Raw genomic sequence first — 20,022 nt, 5'->3', positions numbered from 1 at the left:
TACAGTTCCCATGTTCCTCGCTTTGTAAGGAACATGCCACCCAGTGCGTTGGTGTTAATCACTTATTAGTTTGAATAGTTCTTGGATATTTATGAATTCACTGGCCCAGATAGGAATGTACTATATCAGGCATTCGTTCATTGTTGGTTTGGGTGTATTCAAAAGATTTGATAATATGAAAATGTAGAAGATCACTTAAGCAAACTGTTAATCGGAATACGATCACTGCTATGATAAACCGGGTGGGATAATTGTGATCACTAATGACTTTATCGTGTTGTAATGCCATTATTAGCCTACATAAACACATTAATGTGTGTTTAAGCAAAGAGTACAGACTGTTTTAACTTGTGTTAGCCTGTATTTTCACCAGCAGGTGCTGTTTTGAAGATACCAGAAATGTTTTTGATGCATTTAACTGCAACATTAGCTCTCTTCTATCAAAACTAATACAATTAAACAACACTGGTGGCGCACTCACACGTTTCATTTGGTTTTGTAAAGATTAAAGCTGCTTTCCCCAAAATGAGGTGACACTGGTTTATGAGCAGTTTGGCCAAGACTTTTACAGGCTTAATCCACCCTGCTTTTATAGCAGACAATATTTATCACCTCCACACAAGCCTTCACTTTTATTGCCTCCTATGACCTTTGCCCCTCTCCCTATGCAAGCTTCCCCTGCCTCTCCTTCGAACAAAGAGTCTCCAGAACAAACCAGATTGTGTAAAACAAAGGCAAAATAGCATTTTAAACTGATTCCACTGTCTACGTTTATGTAGTTTTTTGTCACGTGTACAATTATTCTGCTGTTGTCAAATAAAGAGCCGGCAAAGATTCTGGTGTTTTATTCTTACACTTACTGCAGGTTATTACGGACAGATTAGTCACTAGAAAATGGAAATTTGTAAATAATCTTTGATGTTATTCAGGCAGGAGATGTAATGTGGAGGCAGGTCTTAACTTTATGTTTACACACAGGATGATTTATGAGCTGAATAAGTTTCTAAGTGAGGTGTCAGTCCAGATGGAGTGTGGGAGTCTTTCCTGCCCTGCCCTCCGTCTGAATGGTGCACCGACTGTCACTTGACTGTTGTTCATTAACGTATGGAGGACAGGTAGACCAGACCATACCAAGGTGGAGGATTATTGATCTCAGGCTTGAGAGGAGCAACTGCTGTGAAACCTGCGATTGATTCTTTTGTATTGACTAAAGTGGTTGTGTGGAAGATCTCAGACAAAAGTTTTTTTTCTTCTCTTGTCTGGACGCTGGACAGTGAACAGTGAGACTTCTGCCTAGTCCCTGAAGAGTCCCATTCACTTTTGTTTTTGGACCAATATCGTCAATTGAGAGGATCTGTTCAGGCGGACGAATGTAAAAACCTGAATTCAGCCTCTGTTTGTCAGGACGGGGTTTTGCAGCTTTTGACATGTAGAAACTTTGGAAAAGACACAAACTTCTGAGGGAAACAGGAACATCTCACGGACCAACATGTACAGCTCGCAGAGTTTGCCTTACCTGGGAGTGTTAATAGTGGCGGTGGTTGGGAACATGCTGGAAGACTGTTTGTCATCGAACCATACATACACCATGAATGTTGTGCTGCTGGAGGACAACACTTATGGGTGGAGTCGACCGTTTGTTCAGGCGGCCGTGGAACGAGCCATTGAACAGGACAAGCAGGAGAATGAGAACTGTGGTAAGGACTGATAGTTTACAACTAAGACCTTACAGACAAATGTAATCTGATACAATACGCAGACGAATAAATAAATAATAAAAAACAAATGGTTTTCAAAATGAAAAAAAAGAAGAATCAAAAATGTAACGATCAGTTCTGTCACAAGGAGCCAATGTTGTTTTTTCAGGCAAGTGATACATTTTAAATGAAAGTTAAGTAATAGATGCTCCTCGAAAACCATCAAAACTGAGAACGACAAAGTCAAGATGGTTTATAAATTTATAAATTATTTCTCCGCATCCTGTTGAGTGAGAAGAGGGTTTATTGCACCACCACTGTGTAAATGATAAAAGAATGCTGAGGATGATAAACAATTTAAACGTAATTTAAAAACAAAATCTACCCAAGATTTTGTCTAAATTGTTCATGAATTATGAGATCTTTTTGGGATTTAGGTATTATTTCAGACTTTTTTTTTATTGTCCTCTTTTGTTGGGTGAATACAATTGATTAAACTTTAGAATTTAATTTCACACTAAATGTATCTTAATTAAAATAAACCTGGTATTAATTAAGACAAATTAAGATAAATTCAATTTCACACTTCATTTATCTTAATTTTTTATCAACACTTATTCAACAAATACATGCCACCAAGGTGTTTCTCAAATATGGACGGTCTACTTTCAGAAATATAAACTTTCAACAGAATTAGAAACTCTTAACATAAGTAGCCATACAATAACTTTGCCTAAACAATAGACATTGACATTTTTGAGGCCAAGAAAGAACTTTGATGCTTAGCTAAATAAAACATATTGATCAAAGAATAAGTAAAAAATACCTGACATTCAATGCAAGTCAGTACTTGACAGTATTTGATACACTATGGATATATTGTGGTTGGTACCCAAAAGTATTGGGGCTTGGTTTGATACCTAACCCTACAGGTGCATGCTGTACAGGAAACCTTGTGGTAGATGCAAAAAACATGTTTAATACACTGAAAAGAATCCAGCACAGTCTCCTTGTTACATTCTATCTTGTGTATCTTAACACGTGCAGAGAGAGATGTAACACACTGACAATTACACCAAGGTGTCTTCAAATGTGTCCTATTCACACATCAAGAAAGCTAAACACAGCTAAATGCAGCATAACCCAGTGGTTCCTAACCTCCTCAGGACCAGGTATCGTATCTTTAGACGGCTCGGAGGTCCTGACCTTCAGTTGGGCACCACTAGCACAAACATCCTTAAATTCATCTTTAGAAATCAAAGTGTTCCTTGTTAACTAAACATATATGTGACTTCACAGTTTTTAATTTTAAAGACATAATGAAGATATTAATAGTATTTGTCTTATTATCAACAGTAGTAACAGATAATGAGCTTTACTCTTGCTCCCATCCCCTTGTTGGAGGCTAGTCAATTTATTATCAAATTATACACTTTGTAATATCCAGCTTTGTTCTAGCTGCTACTGTAAATGTAAAGGCTGCATTTACCCTAGTGGGCGATAAAGCCAGTCTAATCTAATCTAACTTCACCAGCCCAAAGAGATTAATGAACATTTTTTTAATATTAATAACTCTTATCTTCTTTCCATGACTCAAGGTTTAGACTTCAAGTTGACGGCTAACTACAACGGCTTCGACACCACGGTGTACAACCGGCAGGGCTGTGGCAGCAGCACCTGTGAGGGAGTGGCTATACTCAAGTTGCTGCATGTGAGTGTGGTCAAAAGATGAGATGGCTAAAGAGTGTTTGAAGTGTTTCTGTTAGTGCAGCCATTAAAGTCAAATCCAACATGGGTGTTGTGGTAAAAATGTTTAAGGTGAAGAGACACTGAGAGGCTTTGATAAATAAGTGAGGTATTGTTGAGAGTGATAAGATTCAAGGGATTACACTTTTCTGTGTGGTTAACTGCATAGTAATAACGTTGTATGTTTCCTTTTTTGTGGTTTGATCATTTATCATCCCGAGATTACTCTTTAGCTGGCACAGTTACATGTCAATTCCTCCATGACAGGATGGTTATTCTGACTCACTTAAATGTTGAATTATTAAATGTTGAATTATAAATGAGTATATTATACTATTTATGTATTTTACTATATACTATTTTGTATATTATAGTATTTCGTCAAACTATTTCCAGGACAGTTACAAAGGCTCAAATGTCAATCATCAAAAACTTCAACAGTAGAAGTAATTTTTTTGAGCTGTCAGTGCCTAACAGTCAATGATAAACAACCTCTTTGAAGACTGACCATTTTGCACCAACAATATCAGCATTGCAGGGGTTGCCATCATAGTAGTAGATGCCCGGGATGCAAATATTGCATAGTAAGTGACACACTTACAATGCCTCTGTGATGACAGAATAAGTACATGCACTGTGTCTTTCTGCAGAGCAAGGATGAGGTTGGATGCGTCATGCTGGGGCCTTCCTGCACTTACGCCACCTTCCAGTTAGTGGAGTGAGTATGACTCTGTTTCTGTTTGATTATCTACCACCAAACAACTGACTGATTTCTGACTTTTTAACCCCCATTATCCACCTCAGTGATGAAATTGGCCTGAATCTGAGCATTCCCATCATCTCTGCTGGGAGTTTTGGCCTCTCGTGTAACTATAAGCCCAAACTGACCCGAATTCTGCCTCCAGCACGCAAGATATCAGACTTATTATACAACTTTATGATAACAGACTTGCCATTTAAGACCAAATGGAAGCAGGTCTACGTCTACAAGAAGTCCAGCAACGTATCTGAAGACTGCTTCTGGTGAGACAACAAAGGCTGCGATTCACTTGATTGACCTCTGCAGCTTTGTTCAGCATGTGTCACGTTTTGGTTTCTCCTCCTCGCTTTTTCTCCAGGTACATCAACGCATTGGAAGCACCCTCTGCCAACTTTGCCAAAAATACAACCAGAGAGATGTTGCGTGGGGAGGAGGCTCTGATGGGGGCACTCAACGCTAAGAACAGACACAGCAACAGTGAGTATTTGGTTTGTCTGTTTGAGTTATATCTCAACACATCAAGCATTTCTTCCTGAGCTGTAATTTTTTCAACAAAGCTTGAAATCAAAATAGAGTATGTTCATCTGAAAAACATCATCTAATATCTACATCTGTGGGTGAGTAAACTAACGAATCTGGACAGTCACAACATTAGTGTGCATGGGGTGAACAGGAAACCAGTCTAGGTCAAAATCTAGTACAGTCAATGGGCTAAATATTAGCCAAATTGTTACAGGAACAGTTAGTGGTAGAGTCTGTAAGGTAAACTCCTGTATATTACATGTGGATCTACAACTTGCCAACTACTTAGCATGAACAATGATTCCACAGGGAAACGGGAGCAAATCAGAGAAGAAGGAAACTTCAGCTCAAGGCCTGTCTCTAATATACGTCTGATTCAAATGACGCTGGCAACAATACTCTGCAGTTGAGGCACTGGTCACTACATTATGAGAATTGACGGTAGTTAAGTTATTTTCAATGACTAACATAACTAGCATGATGTTTTTCTAAGCTAGGTTAGCACACCCACAGCCTAACTGCAACAATGCAATCATGTTAATTTGGGCTACATAATTCTATCTATCGATATTACTCCCAGAGTCTAGGTCATTTAGCAACTCTGCCCTGTTAGCCTGCTTTTCTGTTTTTCATCTTGGATTGACGGGCCAGACAAAAGTATCAAAATGTGAAATACTACTGAGGAAGTTGGGCGGGGTGTGGGAATGTGTGTGTAGCGTTGCAATTGATCAAAGTAACGTTACTAAAAATAGTTTTTGCTCTTCAGGGATTGGTCTTTTGGTGTTTCAGTTGGTCCACTACTTCGGTCCAGAGTAAAATATCTCATCAACAAAATGTAATGAATGGATTGCATCACTTATTGCACTATATGTATATATATATATATATATATATATATATATATATATATATATATATATGTATATATATAATATATGTATATTCATGGTTCTGGAAGGATGAAACCGACTGAATTTGGTGATTCACTGACTTTTCCTCTAGCACCACCATGAGGTTGCAAGTTGCTCATCACCAGCCCACTTTTTGTTGTGAAATATGTATGGCACCAGCTTTAAAAAAAAACAATATATCTTTCTCAAACACTGAAAGTCAATCGGTACAAGATTTATGAAGTAATTGTACAAAGTAACATTGAAATAATGGAACCAGTGCTAAGAATAAGTTGTTTTAAAATGTTCTGTTTCAGTTTTCATCTTTTGCGGGGGTCCTGATGACATTGTTTCAATAAAAGAGAAGGTGGACCATATTGATAAAGACATCATGTTCATTCTCCTTGATATTTACAAGTAAGCCTGTCTATGATGACACCATTCTGCCCACACTGTGACCATGAAGTTTCATGAGTCTATTCAGTGTAAAACAAGAAATCAGAATAAACTGTAAAATAAGTAGTGATGGGACATTTTGAAAGTATATGTGTATATGCAAGTAAGACTGTTCACAGTGACACCGTTTATCTTCCTCCAGCCCTGAGTATTATGTCAACACAACATCCAGTCAGGCTATGCAGGATGTAATAGTGATCACTCTGCCACAGAGGAACTACATCTATGGATCAAACTCAACGTACAACGACACGGTGAGCAACATTTCAAACAAGACTTTGTCAGGAAATGGTTCTTGCATCCGGCTTTGACTGTTTGGTCTATCTTCCCATCTAATGGGCAGATAAATGACTATGTGGCCGGGTACCATGATGGGGCTTTGCTGTTTGGCAAAGTGCTCAGAGAGAAGATGATCAGCCAGCGAGAAAACAGATCCCAGGATGTGCCTCTGGATGACAACCCTTTTGTTAACGTCTCCTTTGACGGTGCGTATGATCAGTGACAGCTCAAGGTTAACATTGCAACGAGAGGAAGAATAACAATGTAAAATATATTTTTTTAAAGTGTAGCTTTTGGTAATGCAGTTGTGAGAAGATCTGAAAACTGTTCGGTACCATGTGTACAACAAGGATGCTCCAACCCCTGCAATTTGCCTTAGTTGCCTTCATTCGTGTGATGAGGTGCATGTCCTGCAATGTGAGATTAGATGAAAAGTACATTTGGAGGGTAATTTCGATATCTTTCGACCTATTTTCCCATTTATTTGTGTCTAAGTGATTAATGGGGACAACATGTGTTTTAATTGGTCAAATATTGAGGGAGAGCCCTTCAGCCGACAGACGATAAATGTGCTACCATGTAAGTGTTTTTCTTAAAGTTTGCTTTCTGTTCGTTATTTTGTCATTTCACTTGTGGAAGGCAACGGTGTAAACGTAAGAGAGTTGATGGCAGGAGTGACACAGTGGGGCTCAGGTTGTTGTGTTGGAGTATAGAAAGTGTGGCAGTGTTATCTTAAAGATTTTCAATGGGATGGGTGAATGTTTCGCTGATTTCGACAATGTGGATGAGGCCGCGAGATTTCAGAACGAGATCTGTAGGCTCTGTAGGGTCATTTCATGACCCTACACTTATGGCAGAACCAAACATTTTTAGTGGAAGTACATTCGGTTTCTCTAAGTGATAACCTTGCAGTCTGCTGTCTGCAGCATTACATTTCAAAATGTCTTGATTTGTCACTTTGAGACAAGTTAGGCTCCAGGTTATACAATACCAAAGTTACCCTTTAACAAAGCAAGACACAACCAAATTGACACGGACATTTTCATGGTATCCAGAATTGCATATTCGGAGATTCCAAAATGCTCCTGGCTTTCAAATGCAATACTGTAAAACTTTTGCGATGCTTGTAGTTAGATTAGACATTTCATTGATTGGATTGCCAACTGTTTTGAGTATAATTATTTTTTCATCAAACTATTTTTTCATCAAACGTGATGTGATGTGGTCCCAGCTTCTCAAAATGTGAGGATTTGCTGCTTCTTTCCTTGTTTTACAACATAGTAAAGAAAATATCTTAAAGGTTTGGGATGTCTGTCACCTTAGTCTGTCTTTAATAGACTCAATTAATCAAGAAAATGGTAGTTTCATTGTGAATTAAATGAATTGTTAACATTGGGCCTACTTGTTTTTTTTCTGACTATATTATGTTTTTTTTAATATGATTTTTTCCAATCTAAAGCAAAGGCACAGGCTAATCATTAGCACAGGCTAATTTTGGACACAACCGCAATATAACTTTTGTAGCTGATTCAATAACATACAATCATACATTTAGATTGTGCCATGTGTCAGAAATAAAAAAATCTTTCTTCATCGTGTGTGTGCATACGTGTATTTATCTTTGTGGTTTCAAGCAGGTATGGGAGGACACTATGTGCTCGATGAGTATGGTGACAGAGATGTTAACTTCTCTATGCTTTACACATCAACCGTCACTGGCCAGGTGAGACTATTCTCCATTCAGCAGTTGGCACAGTCAATGTGAACATTTGTTTTTATACTTTGCCTTGGTCTCCCTCCAGTATGTAGCCCTGTTGATGTTTGACACATCGCAAAATAAAACCATAGTGGTAGACACAAACCCCGCCTTGTACTGGAATGGTCGCCTACCTCTTGATGTGACGAGAAATCCAAACGGTAAACACACACACACACACACACACACACACACACACACACACACACACACACACACACAGCACACACAATCTCATTCAAATCCATCGATAAATCCATAATTTAGAAATATAGTGTTATTTTGTTGTTCTTATTCCTGGTACAACTGTGTGTGTGTGTGTGTGTGTGTGTGTTTGTGTGTGTGTGTGTGTGTGTGTGTGTGTGTGTGTGTGCGTGTGTGCTTCCAGACCTAGATATGCAGGACGTGATTGTGATCGTTCTGAGTCTCAGTGTTGTTGTGGTGACAGCCATCGCCCTCATCTTCTACAGGTAAACGGCTGCTGCATCACACTTGCTACATGTAGAGCTTTAGCATCAGTAAAGCTGCATTCAGAGACCAGGGAGATACAACACTTTTGAATGTAAATTGTTTTTGATGTTGGAGCACCAGAAGAATTAGTACTTCCTCCAAAATGAAGTTTAAACATGTGGCGTATAAATGAAGCATGATTGGATGCACTCTGAAAGCAAAATAGTTATTCTACAAATATCCCTCGTGCTCATTATGCATGTATTTACTGTGTGTGTGTGTGTGTGTGTGTGTGTGTGTGTGTGTGTGTGTGTGTGTGTGTGTGTGTGTGTGTGTGTGTGAATAATGTTAGGCAGAACAGGAAAGATCGTCTTATGCAGAAGAAGTGGTCTCACATCAACCCACTTCTGATTGGTCCACTGGACGAGAAGGAGGTCTCACTGAAGGTAAACAGCCTCGTCAGTCAACTGTTTCCCACATGTTTCATGCTTTTATATGATGAATAGAAAGTTGAAGACTTTACAAAGATGAAGACAACCAAAAAAGACCCCCTCAGCAAGAGCTGTCTTTTAGTAAAGCATTCCTGACATAACATCATGTCAACATTAATTCATCATGCTGGTTTATCTGTTTTATCACTATCCGAATTTAGCAGCTAAAGTGATTTTTAAAGGTGCAATGTACGGGATTCAGGGCATTAACATAGCAGCACTCAACTATGATCAATGTAAAGATCTAGAGGAGTAATGTCTACCTCAGCAGAATGAAGTCACTCTCCCTCTGTGTGTGGTGTAACCAAGCTTCTCCCTGCTAATGCCGTCCCGACCATCAGCGTTGTCGCGGGAGCATATAGCATAAACTCAAGTACGTTACCAGGTTATCGAAAATGCAAAGTTTCTTGATACCTTTTCCTGACATTGACCAAATCTGTCATCCATCAGGCTTTGGAAGTTTCCGGAGTTCAATACTTTCTTTTGTGTTTTACATGATGTATACTTGAAATTTGATGAAATCATATCCAGCAAGATCAGAATATTAAATCATATAAGTGTGTGTGTGTGTGTGTGTGTGTGTGTGTGTGTGTGTGTGTGTGTGTCTGTGTGTGTGTGTAACAGATTGATGAAGATAAGAGGAAGGACAGCGCTTTCTTCAATCATCGAGGCCGCTATGACAAAAAGGTAAATCTATATTTAGTCATGAAAAGAACAAAAAGAAAGAGATGATCATGTATTTTCCCTCACCGTTTAAATGTGTCTTATTTTTCTCGGTTCTTCAGCCTGTGATCTTGAAAGAGTTGAAACAGACAGACGGAGACTTCACGGAGAACCAGAGGATTGAGCTGAACACTGTAAGACACCCCCTCTTTTTATCTTCATATAAAACTCTTCTGGTAAACCTACCTCCACCTTTCTCCCCTCTTGTAGCTCCACATCAAAACAGTCTTTCGCGTTAAATTTACACAATTCTTTCCCAACATACTTTTCAATGGAGATAGATGATGGTTCCTGCTAATGAATTAGATGTGGTGCTTCGTCATAGTGATAAGATTAAAAGATTGTGAATGAATGAGCATTTTCCTCTCTAACATCATATAAATGACTCGTCACTTTTTAATATATTCATGTCTCTGGCTTTAGATAACATGTATTTGTCTGATGTCATAGCAGTAAAAGTGTGTTGCCCAATCCTTTTTTTTAAACCCCTTTTTGTTCTACTTCCTTGTCCCTTCTTGTCCCTGCCTCCAGCTGCTGCGTATAGATTACTACAACCTGACAAAGTTCTACGGCACGGTGAAGTTTGAGTACGGTGTGTTTGGGGTGTTCGAGCTCTGTCAGAGGGGTTCCCTCAGGGTAAGAGCTTCACTCACACTGCGCTCCTCTTTCTCTTCAATATCAGATCCTGTTGTTTTTTAACATTGCAAGATAGGACCTTTTTATCATGAACTACTATGCTTACTTAAAGTACATACCTGGATCATGTATCCGTCATTGTGCGTATTTCAATGCAGATCTGGATCCACATACAATAAAATACATTTAAAAAAGATCACATTTATTCAATTAACATAACAAATTCGAAGAACTTTGTGATTTATAGTTTTGTCTATGAGCTGTTTGGCTGTGAGATGCATTGCAAGAGGCCTTGCTTTTTGTCATAGTAGCTGTTATTTGTCCTCTTAGTTGTTGTTTGTATCTTCTCTCTCTTATCTCCCTTAGCATTTTAAATATAGCATCTGCTTGTTTTACCTTTTACATTGATTTAAAAGTTTTTTAAACCTCCATTGTGAATCCTGCAGCAGTGCATTCAACTGCATTGTTACTCTGGTGCAATGATGATCTGACTTTACGTCATACTACATGACTAAGCACAGATCAACTTGTTTATGACAGGGCTCAGTGGCCTCCCTTTTTCACTGCTCACAAAGACTTTACTGTTCATTTGATAAGTCATCGACACAGAGTTTAAAGAGCACTGATGGTGTGTGTATGAATGCACATAGTCACACACATACACGCACACACACATGAACTTGTTTACCTGTTTACCCCCAGTACATTCTGAATGACAGCATCTCATACCCAGATGAAACCTTCATGGACATGGAGTTCAAGATATCAGTCATGTATGACATAGCAAAGGTATTGTTTGTTTTTGTTACCAAAAGTTTTTTGTCATTTATTTATGCACTTTACCAAATAATAACAATAGCAATTATATATCATTTTCTATCACTCAAAGATTATTTTCCTTCAGTGATATTTATTCAAATTCAGCAGCATTTCCCAAATGGACATGGCCATGATTTGTTGAATGTGTTTCAAAGACAATATGTTGGCTCAGTGTATTTTACTCAAATGGAGGGATATTTTACGTAACAACTCTGTATAACCATCCTGGTCACTACTGTCCTCCTACTTCGTGTATATACAGGGCATGTCCTATCTCCACTCCAGTAACATTGAGGTCCATGGTCGCCTCAAGTCCACCAACTGTGTGGTCGACAACCGCATGGTGGTCAAGATCACTGACTTTGGCTGTCACACCATCCTGAGGCCAGGCAAAGGTCAGTTTTTTATCATCACGAAGGTCAAATTTGGATCTAAACACTAAGAATAGAGTCATCCTTTCCTCTCCTCTCCTCTCCTCTCCTCTCCTCTCAGACGTGTGGACGGCCCCGGAGCATCTTCGTAAGGATGGGGTGTCTCAAAAAGGCGATGTCTACAGCTATGCCATCATTGCTCATGAGATCGTTTTGAGGCGGACCCCGTTCTATACACAGTACTGCTCTGATCCTGCAGGTGGGTCTGGATGATTTGGCACACCATTAAGCTGCGATAAACAACACAACTAAACGTACTCTGTGAGTGCAAGACAGTTTACACGCCTGCTCGCATTGATTGTCTTTATGTCATCCAATCCCTCAGAGAAGCTCTACAGAGTGAATAATCCCAGTGGGATGGACGTCTTCAGACCGGACCTCACCTTTGACGGCGCATCAGAAAGAGAGGTTGAGGTAAGAGTGTCATACACTCTGACTATGGGGGTTTATAAAATAAAGCTGGTTGGTAAGAGAAAGAAAGCCATACACTCTCTCACTCTGTTTCCCTCTTTGTCCGTGTGTGTTTGTGTGTATACAGCTGTTCATGCTGATAAAAAACAGCTGGGATGAAGACCCAGAAAGAAGGCCAGATTTTAAGAGAATAGAGGTCACTCTGGGTAAGATTTTCAGGTACGTCAACACCACACATTCATTTAGTCAGACTTTCAATTATTTCACTAATATACTTCATGGAAAAATATATACTTTGATATTGTGATTAATTTATCCAGTGACACAATCAGTGTTTGTAATGTTGTATATATTTTTCCTTTGAAACAGTAACCTGCACAACCAAGCCAGTGAGACATACATGGACAACCTGATCCGTCGCTTGCAGATGTACTCCAGAACTCTGGAGCATCTGGTGGAGGAGAGAACCTCTTTGTACAAAGCTGAGAGGGACAGAGCTGATCGCCTCAACTTTATGCTACTTCCTGGGTAGGCTTTGTGTCTGCGGATGTGTTACAGAGGGCGGCTGAAAACATGCTGCACTGAGTTTTTTAAATCTTTATTTTACAAAGGATCGAATGTTTATTGTTTAAAGGGCCCAAACTGACAAATCAACAAACAAGGAGAGGAACAAGGCACATGTGTTGTGCCTTGTTTTATATTTTATTAACTTTGTTTTTGAGAATTTTTTATTCATCTCTTTTTCTTTTCTCTATTGTATCACACATTTTTATCACATTTCATAAATCCTGCAAGCAGGAGACTTTTTGAAAGTTTTCCAAGCATAAATATACAATATGTACTTATTTATACCTGCTTTTTGTTCCCCTTTGGTAATAATTTTCTTTCCCGCCTGTGGAGGCAACGAGCCACCTGCTCAAGGCGAAGCGTCATCTGCATGCACATGTCATACTCCCTTAGCTAAATGTAGCTGACAGCTATTTCAATTTCTTTAAAAGCCATGAATTAACGTCAGTATTTTTCACTATCTCTGCGTCTCCTCAGCCCAGTGGTGCGTTCACTGAAAGAGACCGGCAGAGTGGAACCGGAACTGTTCGAGGAGGTGTCCATCTATTTCAGCGACATTGTGGGATTCACCACCCTCTGCCACTACAGCACCCCCATGGAGGTGGTGGACATGCTCAACGACATCTACAAGAAGTTTGACAGTATCCTTGACCACCATGATGTCTACAAGGTACCTAAGTCTGAATTCATGCCAGCGGGGACTAGTGAAAGTTAAGCCCAGAGGATCTTACCTATGTTTTTCTGGGTGTGTTTATTTTTGTATTTCGAAGACCTAACTTGTGAGATAAAACTTAGATTTAGACTCGTTCAACAATAATCTAAAACTCTGAGGTAGTTGGAGTTAGAGTTAGTGTTTTCATGTTTATGGAATACAGCTAATGAGTTAAAACAATGTAATAACAAAGCTATTCATCTTTTGTGTCTCAGGTTGAAACAATAGGAGATGCGTACATGGTTGCATCAGGTTTGCCCAAACGCAATGGCGACAGGCATGCAGTGGATATTGCCCACATGGCCCTGGACATCCTGGCATTTGTAGGGACTTTTGAGTTGCAGCACCTGCCCGGCATCCCTCTGTGGATTCGGATCGGTGTGCATTCAGGTAACAAAAAGTCATCATTTGTCTTATTTAATGCTTATTCTTGCCCATAAACTTTACTTAAATGAACAGTGTATTAATTAATTGGCACAAATGGAATATAATATGCAAAAGTGTGTTTTCATTAGTGTAAAATTACCTGAAACTAAGAATTGTTATGTTATATTTATGTATACACGAATAACCACATAGAGTAGATTATTTAAACAGTAGTTAATAGACTACTAAAAGACTACATTTTATTGCTACTTTAAAAATATTTAACTCCCCTTCTCAGTTGTATCAATCCAAGCACATTATGTCCCATTTCCGCCCCACCACATTCTCTTCAATGAGAACAACGTGGGAAAGACTACACCCAAGTCAGTAAATGAAAGGAGTGTGTAAATAGTAACAGTTATGGATGTGAAAGTAATTTAAAAACACAGAAGGTGGCCGTAACACACTGTGACAATGCCAACAATTTAACCACAATAAAAAGAGAAAGTCAAAACCTCATGATGTTACTAACATCTACATACTGAATCATATAAATGATGAGCCAGTGATAATGTTTTGATCCATTTAACTGGATTAAAAGGAAATGATAAAACAAAATAAGATAGCATTGCTTGTTTGTGTGTATTTGTGTGTAGGGCCGTGTGCAGCAGGAGTGGTGGGGAACAAGATGCCTCGCTACTGTCTTTTCGGAGATACAGTCAACACTGCATCACGCATGGAGTCCACGGGCCTGCGTAAGAGACAACAAGCATCTTAACACAGTCACACTATTGGTGGTTTAGGTGCAGCTTCTGATCTTAATAAGAAAGCTGAGGGTTTGACCCTTATGATTCTCCCTCGTGTCGTCTTTCCAGCTCTAAGAATTCACGTCAGCCAGTCTACCATCAACATCCTGCAGAGGACAGACTGCAAGTTTGAGTATGAAGAAAGAGGAGAGACGTACCTGAAGGTGAGCTGGGTTTGCTTTGGCTTCTTATGTACTCATCAATCCAGGTGTTTATATCAAACGTACACTGTACAGATAGTGGCTACTACTCTCATTCCCTTTGTGTCTGTGACCTTTTGTTCCTCACCCTCAGGGTAAAGGCAAAGAGATAACATACTGGTTAACAGGAGTGACTGGGGGGAAATACAACCTGCCGACACCACCAACAGCGTGAGTAAAACACTGTCTCATATGAATCAACTCCATTGTGAGAGGTACACTCAATCCAAACATTTCCTTCCAGCTCGCTATTGATGTAAACTGTGTTCAGCTACAAATTTAGAAATTTGGGACACAATTCATTATAATGCAATGCATACATTTAATCAAGCAAAACGTCATGCAATTATTACCCACCCTAATGTAGCAGAAGCAGAAATTGTTCAAGCAAGACAGGGATTTTGGCCCTTGTATCATATTAACATCATTTTAGGCATTTTAAAATAATCCTCATGTTAACAGGGAGAACTTCCAGCGGCTCCAGCAGGACCTGTCGGAGATGATAGTGTCCAGTCTGGAGAACCGTGGAGTTGGGAGTGAGGGCTTTAAAAACAGGAAGACCCTGTCCACCAAAGTCCGTCGGGGAGAGACTAACAGCAGCCTGCAGGGGAACAGCCCGCCGGAGTATTTCCACCTGGCTGTCACTGACATCCCCAGTACCTACCTTTGAGGGGAGGAGCTTTCTGTACAATACGGGCCAAGAAGTGGACGTCGTAGAAGTACATCATAGCGTGCACCTGTCTGAATCAGCACTGCCGGGTTTGTTCGAGTGACAGCGGAGCGGCCGTGGGACAAGCAGGCGTGTTGAAAGTGAGACTTGTGTGTTGATGTAATGATAAACGGTCCAGCAACAGAGTCTCAGTTGTCTCAGTTGTCTCAGTTGTCTCTTTACCCTTTGACGCTTCATCCTCTCAACACCCATCCTTCTGACATGAAATTAACTGTTTATTAGTCAATGTTTTGCTAAAAGGAAAAATCCACCCTCAGATTTTTTATATATCATTCAAGATGTTTGTTGAGTTTTGTTGTGGTGGAATTGGTAATATAAATAAGCCTCCTCCTCTTTTATTGTGTGGAACTGACACATTTCAACACAACATTCTTGAGATAGCATCACTGTAGCTGTGCAAACTATTACATCTGCGCTGTTATTCATGGGAATAAGAAAGGAACAAATGGCCCTAAAGAGTAGAAAACACATATGCAATATCTGCCCGTGTTTATTTTGATACTGTCACTTGGGGGCGCCAATGTTTTACACTTTTACTCATATAATGGCTACACATTTTTCCCGGAACTATTTTGGATGGATTTTTTGGATATAATGTTGCAAATAAAAACAGCATGGGTTCATGCCTTCTTGTAATTAGTAACACACAACCTTCACCATCTCCTGCCGTGAGGACAATGATAAGTCACAGTTATTGACACGACTACATGGATCTAGTATGGGAGTCGTCCTTTTAAAGCCATTAAAAAAACACAGCTTTCTCTAAAAGGAATCCTTTTAGATATTGAATGTACTCTTCTTGACTTTACTTTGAACAGTTCTCCGTTTATGTTCAGATGTTGCCTGCAGGAAACTTATTGATTGAGAAAGTTTGACGCAATTATTTACCATGTAAATACCCTTTTCTGCTTTTCCAAACTGTACTTGTCATAATATAGCGGAGATCTGAGAATATTTCTCTTTCACACCACAACAATGCTACCTTGTTTTCAGAACATCAGCAATATCTGTAATGATTTAGGTCTTGTGTTTTATTAAATGATGTTTGAAATATGGCACAAGATCAGAGCAGTTTTTTTGTTTGGTCTTTTAACAACACTTTGCAATAAAGTACAATAAACTGTAAACAGTCTTACATGGTACAATTGGACACCAATCTACAAGAAAACACTTGTGTTTCTTCAAGCGTTGCAGTGAAATCAAACAACAGCAGTAAATTACTTCAAAAACACACAAAAAAGAAACGGTAGAGGTAAAAAAGAAAGATATCCAAAATGTGGATTCACTGAAAAGTCCCCACACTGAGTAGAGTACATGCAGTGGCGAAAACCCTACACTGTTTTAGTTGTAACTAAGACAGTGCCACCCAGCTCTGTGGCAGGAAGTGGGATCCTGTGTTCCCTTGTGTTGCATGTAGGCAACCCTCTGACCCCCTCTGTCCCAGCATGCTTTGCGAGGTCGCTGCAAGCGGTAAAGCCCTCCTCCCACTTGGTGCCTGCTTGGGCCTCGAGGTGCAGGTGAGGACAGGGTGAAGGGGCCCATTCTGCCCTCTGCCACCTCTCTGCAGGCGGTTGTTGGCTTTTGGCAGGTGGCTCTGTTTTCTGAGGAGGCTCCTGTTGCAATCCTGCGTCCTCTGCAACGCAGACAACTGAAACATGAGCATGCCACTGAATATATGAATGTCATTGAATATCCAGACTGAATTGAATATATTGTGTGATAGGATCTCCCTGAATACGTCTGTGGACTGAAATTGAGCCCTGATTACTGAACACAATTGCAGATACCATTTACTTTTAGCCAAGAGAACTGTTTTATATTCTGTGGTCCCATAATACAGAAACCGCTATAGCATATGACCAAATACCATACAATCCAGTACAACAATATCCCCCATATACAATGTCCCAGCCCTCCTAAAAACAAAATAATAACAAAATCAAGCAAACATCATAGTACATCACTGTGCATGGTGTTTTCTAACAAGTACACTAACTGCACAATGTTGCAAAAGGACAATCTAAGATTAGGAGTATAGATACAAATAAAATGTGTATTGACATTCATACACATTTTATGTGTTAGAGGGTCGAAAATAGTTTCTTTGGACAGCAATATGCAGTTGAGGGTGTTAATTTTATCCCATGCATCTGTGTATGGATTTTTAATTGGGATACTATCCAGTATGGAACTCTGATTTCTGATTCTATATTTAGTCAACTAGTGTAAAAACCACTTCTAAACATTATAAGCAAAGCATCAGAGTTCTGCATTACATCACGTGTGAAACAACAATGATGTGTGAAACAACAAGTAATTGGGCAAAGCTGAACACCTCCACACTGCTGATGTTATTAACATTCCTGAGATTTCTTTCTTTTTATTGTACTGGGTTAAAACTGCACAGGAGCTGCATTCCAGAGGATTCAAATTATGGTCATGATCAGGTTGGCATATTTATCATATAAAGCACAAAAGTTACCAAGTTCAGATATTAGCAGCTTTCAAATATCTGGCTTTATGGATACAATATGATGTCTCTGTCCACCACACTTTCATAACTCTTTCAGTCTGTGACTGAGTGGGATCTATTCTGCTGCTACTGCCTCTCTGCATGTCTTTTTGTCAGGATATGTGTTTTTTTTAGAGACCCAGTTTGTCCTGCCTAACCAAAGGATGTGTGTTGAAACCAGAATAGCTGGTGAGCGAGCAGGGCTGACCCATGGGACGCCTGAGAAGAGAACAGAAACTGTGGAGTTTCTACTGTGATGAGCGTCACACTTCATCACGTGCCCCCACTTCCTGCACACTGCTCATGCTCTATACTTCATGCACTACAGATGCTCACTCTGCATGTTATGTCCCCAGCGTACAGCAACACTAATGGCTGCCACTGGACGAAGACATCACAAACAGCTCTAATAAAATACGTCTTGAGGTGGATTTAACCCAGGATACGAGGGATCAATTATTATCTGTGAAACTTTCATTTCTGGGGCTTAAATCATACACTTCTTTGCTATATATGCTGATATCTTGTCCTACATTTGAAGAATGAATACATGAAGAACAAGATAAAATAAATCATATGAATCATCAATGCTGTTTGTCCTTACCTGAGTTGCTGCTGAGCCTGGTCTGTCGTTTGTATATGATAAACCAGAGAGCGAGAGCCAAAATGGAGCCCAGTGTGACCAGCACTACACATATCCACAGAGCCGGACTCATCAACATCACTGAGTGGACCTGTGCAGATGGGGCCGTGGATCTCAGCTGGCCCACAGGAGGCAGCTCTGAGGGGAACAGACTGATCAACTACCTCAACATAAAAAATTGTTTACATTCTCAACAGCTGTAAAAGTTATTATTTAGGATATGAGCACACACTGGGATTTATCGGCATTGATTGCCTGTGTAGTTCCTAAAGGAGCAGGACTGCAGGCAAGTCCAAGTCAATCAAATCTGACTCAGTTGACAATTAGAAAGAAAAAAAAAGTGTTATTAAGATCAACAGCGGTATTTTATCGTAAAGAGGGTGCTCTGTGCCTTCCCTTAAGAAGATAAATAAATCATTTTGGTATGTTTTTACTAATCAGTGCATAGAGTTAGGAGCTGTACACAGGTGTAATCACCTGATTACTTTGCGTTACCGTCAAGTTGAAAACAACACATCACTCAAATGTAAGAATTTAAATAAAAATCAAGTCAAGAGATGTCAAGTCAAACTAGAGATCAGTTCAACGAGGTTTTGAAACGAGAATATGTCAAAGCAACTCTGCTCAGGAGGGAGATAAATATACTGAGACGTCAGAGACATTCAGTGAAACTCACCTGTTGGTGCTTTTGGTTCGGGTCTGGGCGTGGACTTACTGAGGACACATGCACCGACGAGACTGTCCCACTTTTTGCCAGCTGGACAGTCCTCCCTGGCCATGGCTGGAGCAGGGTGAGGAATGTGGAGACCTGCTGCTGTGTTACCCTCCCCGAAATGTGTGTGTGTGTGTGTGTGTGTGTGTGTGTGTGTGTGTGACACAAACCGAAAAAAAGTAGAAAACAGAACTGTGAGACACAAAGGAGGGATGTGAAGGGAACGTTTCTGAAATGAATGCAGAGGGCCAAACAGAAGTTTCAGTTCCTCCATCTTAGAGGAAAGGGTGAATCACAGTGTCCCCGGGGGCAGACTGAGAGAGAGCTACTGTGTCTCTGTTTAAAAAACAAAGAGGTCCTGACCTTCAAGCTCCTTAGTTTGGATTCAAAATTGAATGGTAGATTTACCATTGTTTCTATCACTTTAAATTATGGAGGATAACAAACATCACAGCAAGCCACTCCTATTCTGTCCCAGAGACTGTGTGCGCATGCAGATGCAAACTTTATCGTGTGAATAGTTCCCCTCACTTTGTTACAACAGTGTGCGTCGGTGACATAATGTCTGTCGTTATCTCCTCATGGCTCTATGATACTAATGGTCAATGATGCAGTAAGAAATTGAGATGCTAATTAGCAAGCTATTTGCTTACGTGGTGCTCGGCTTCGTCAATGAGCGGCTGTGTGGCCCTGTGTATGTGCAACAA

General features: G+C 39.8%; 1 protein-coding gene across 1 annotated transcript; it reads left to right on the top strand.

Annotated features, from left to right (window-relative positions):
* Positions 1-1,489: 1,489 nt before the first annotated feature.
* On the top strand, positions 1,490-15,495 carry gucy2ca (guanylate cyclase 2Ca; the record flags this gene model as incomplete). The annotated part of the gene is made up of 27 exons (XM_079232723.1): positions 1,490-1,697; positions 3,296-3,408; positions 4,094-4,161; positions 4,248-4,466; positions 4,562-4,680; positions 5,933-6,032; positions 6,214-6,325; positions 6,415-6,556; positions 7,988-8,073; positions 8,153-8,267; positions 8,495-8,576; positions 8,909-9,002; positions 9,672-9,734; positions 9,833-9,904; positions 10,302-10,406; positions 11,109-11,195; positions 11,488-11,620; positions 11,718-11,855; positions 11,982-12,070; positions 12,195-12,286; positions 12,437-12,595; positions 13,112-13,304; positions 13,562-13,736; positions 14,369-14,467; positions 14,588-14,682; positions 14,813-14,889; positions 15,181-15,495. The coding sequence occupies 27 exons, from the start codon at positions 1,490-1,492 to the stop codon at positions 15,386-15,388; spliced, it is 3,243 nt and encodes a 1,080-aa protein (XP_079088849.1). The 3' UTR covers positions 15,389-15,495.
* Between the last annotated feature and the right edge of the window lie 4,527 nt (positions 15,496-20,022).

Source organism: Taurulus bubalis, assembly GCF_910589615.1.
Source record: "Taurulus bubalis genome assembly, chromosome: 17".
Lineage (NCBI taxonomy): Eukaryota > Metazoa > Chordata > Actinopteri > Perciformes > Cottidae > Taurulus > Taurulus bubalis.
The sequence above is the reverse complement of the archived record's forward strand: the minus strand, read 5'-3'. Positions and strand labels throughout refer to the sequence as shown.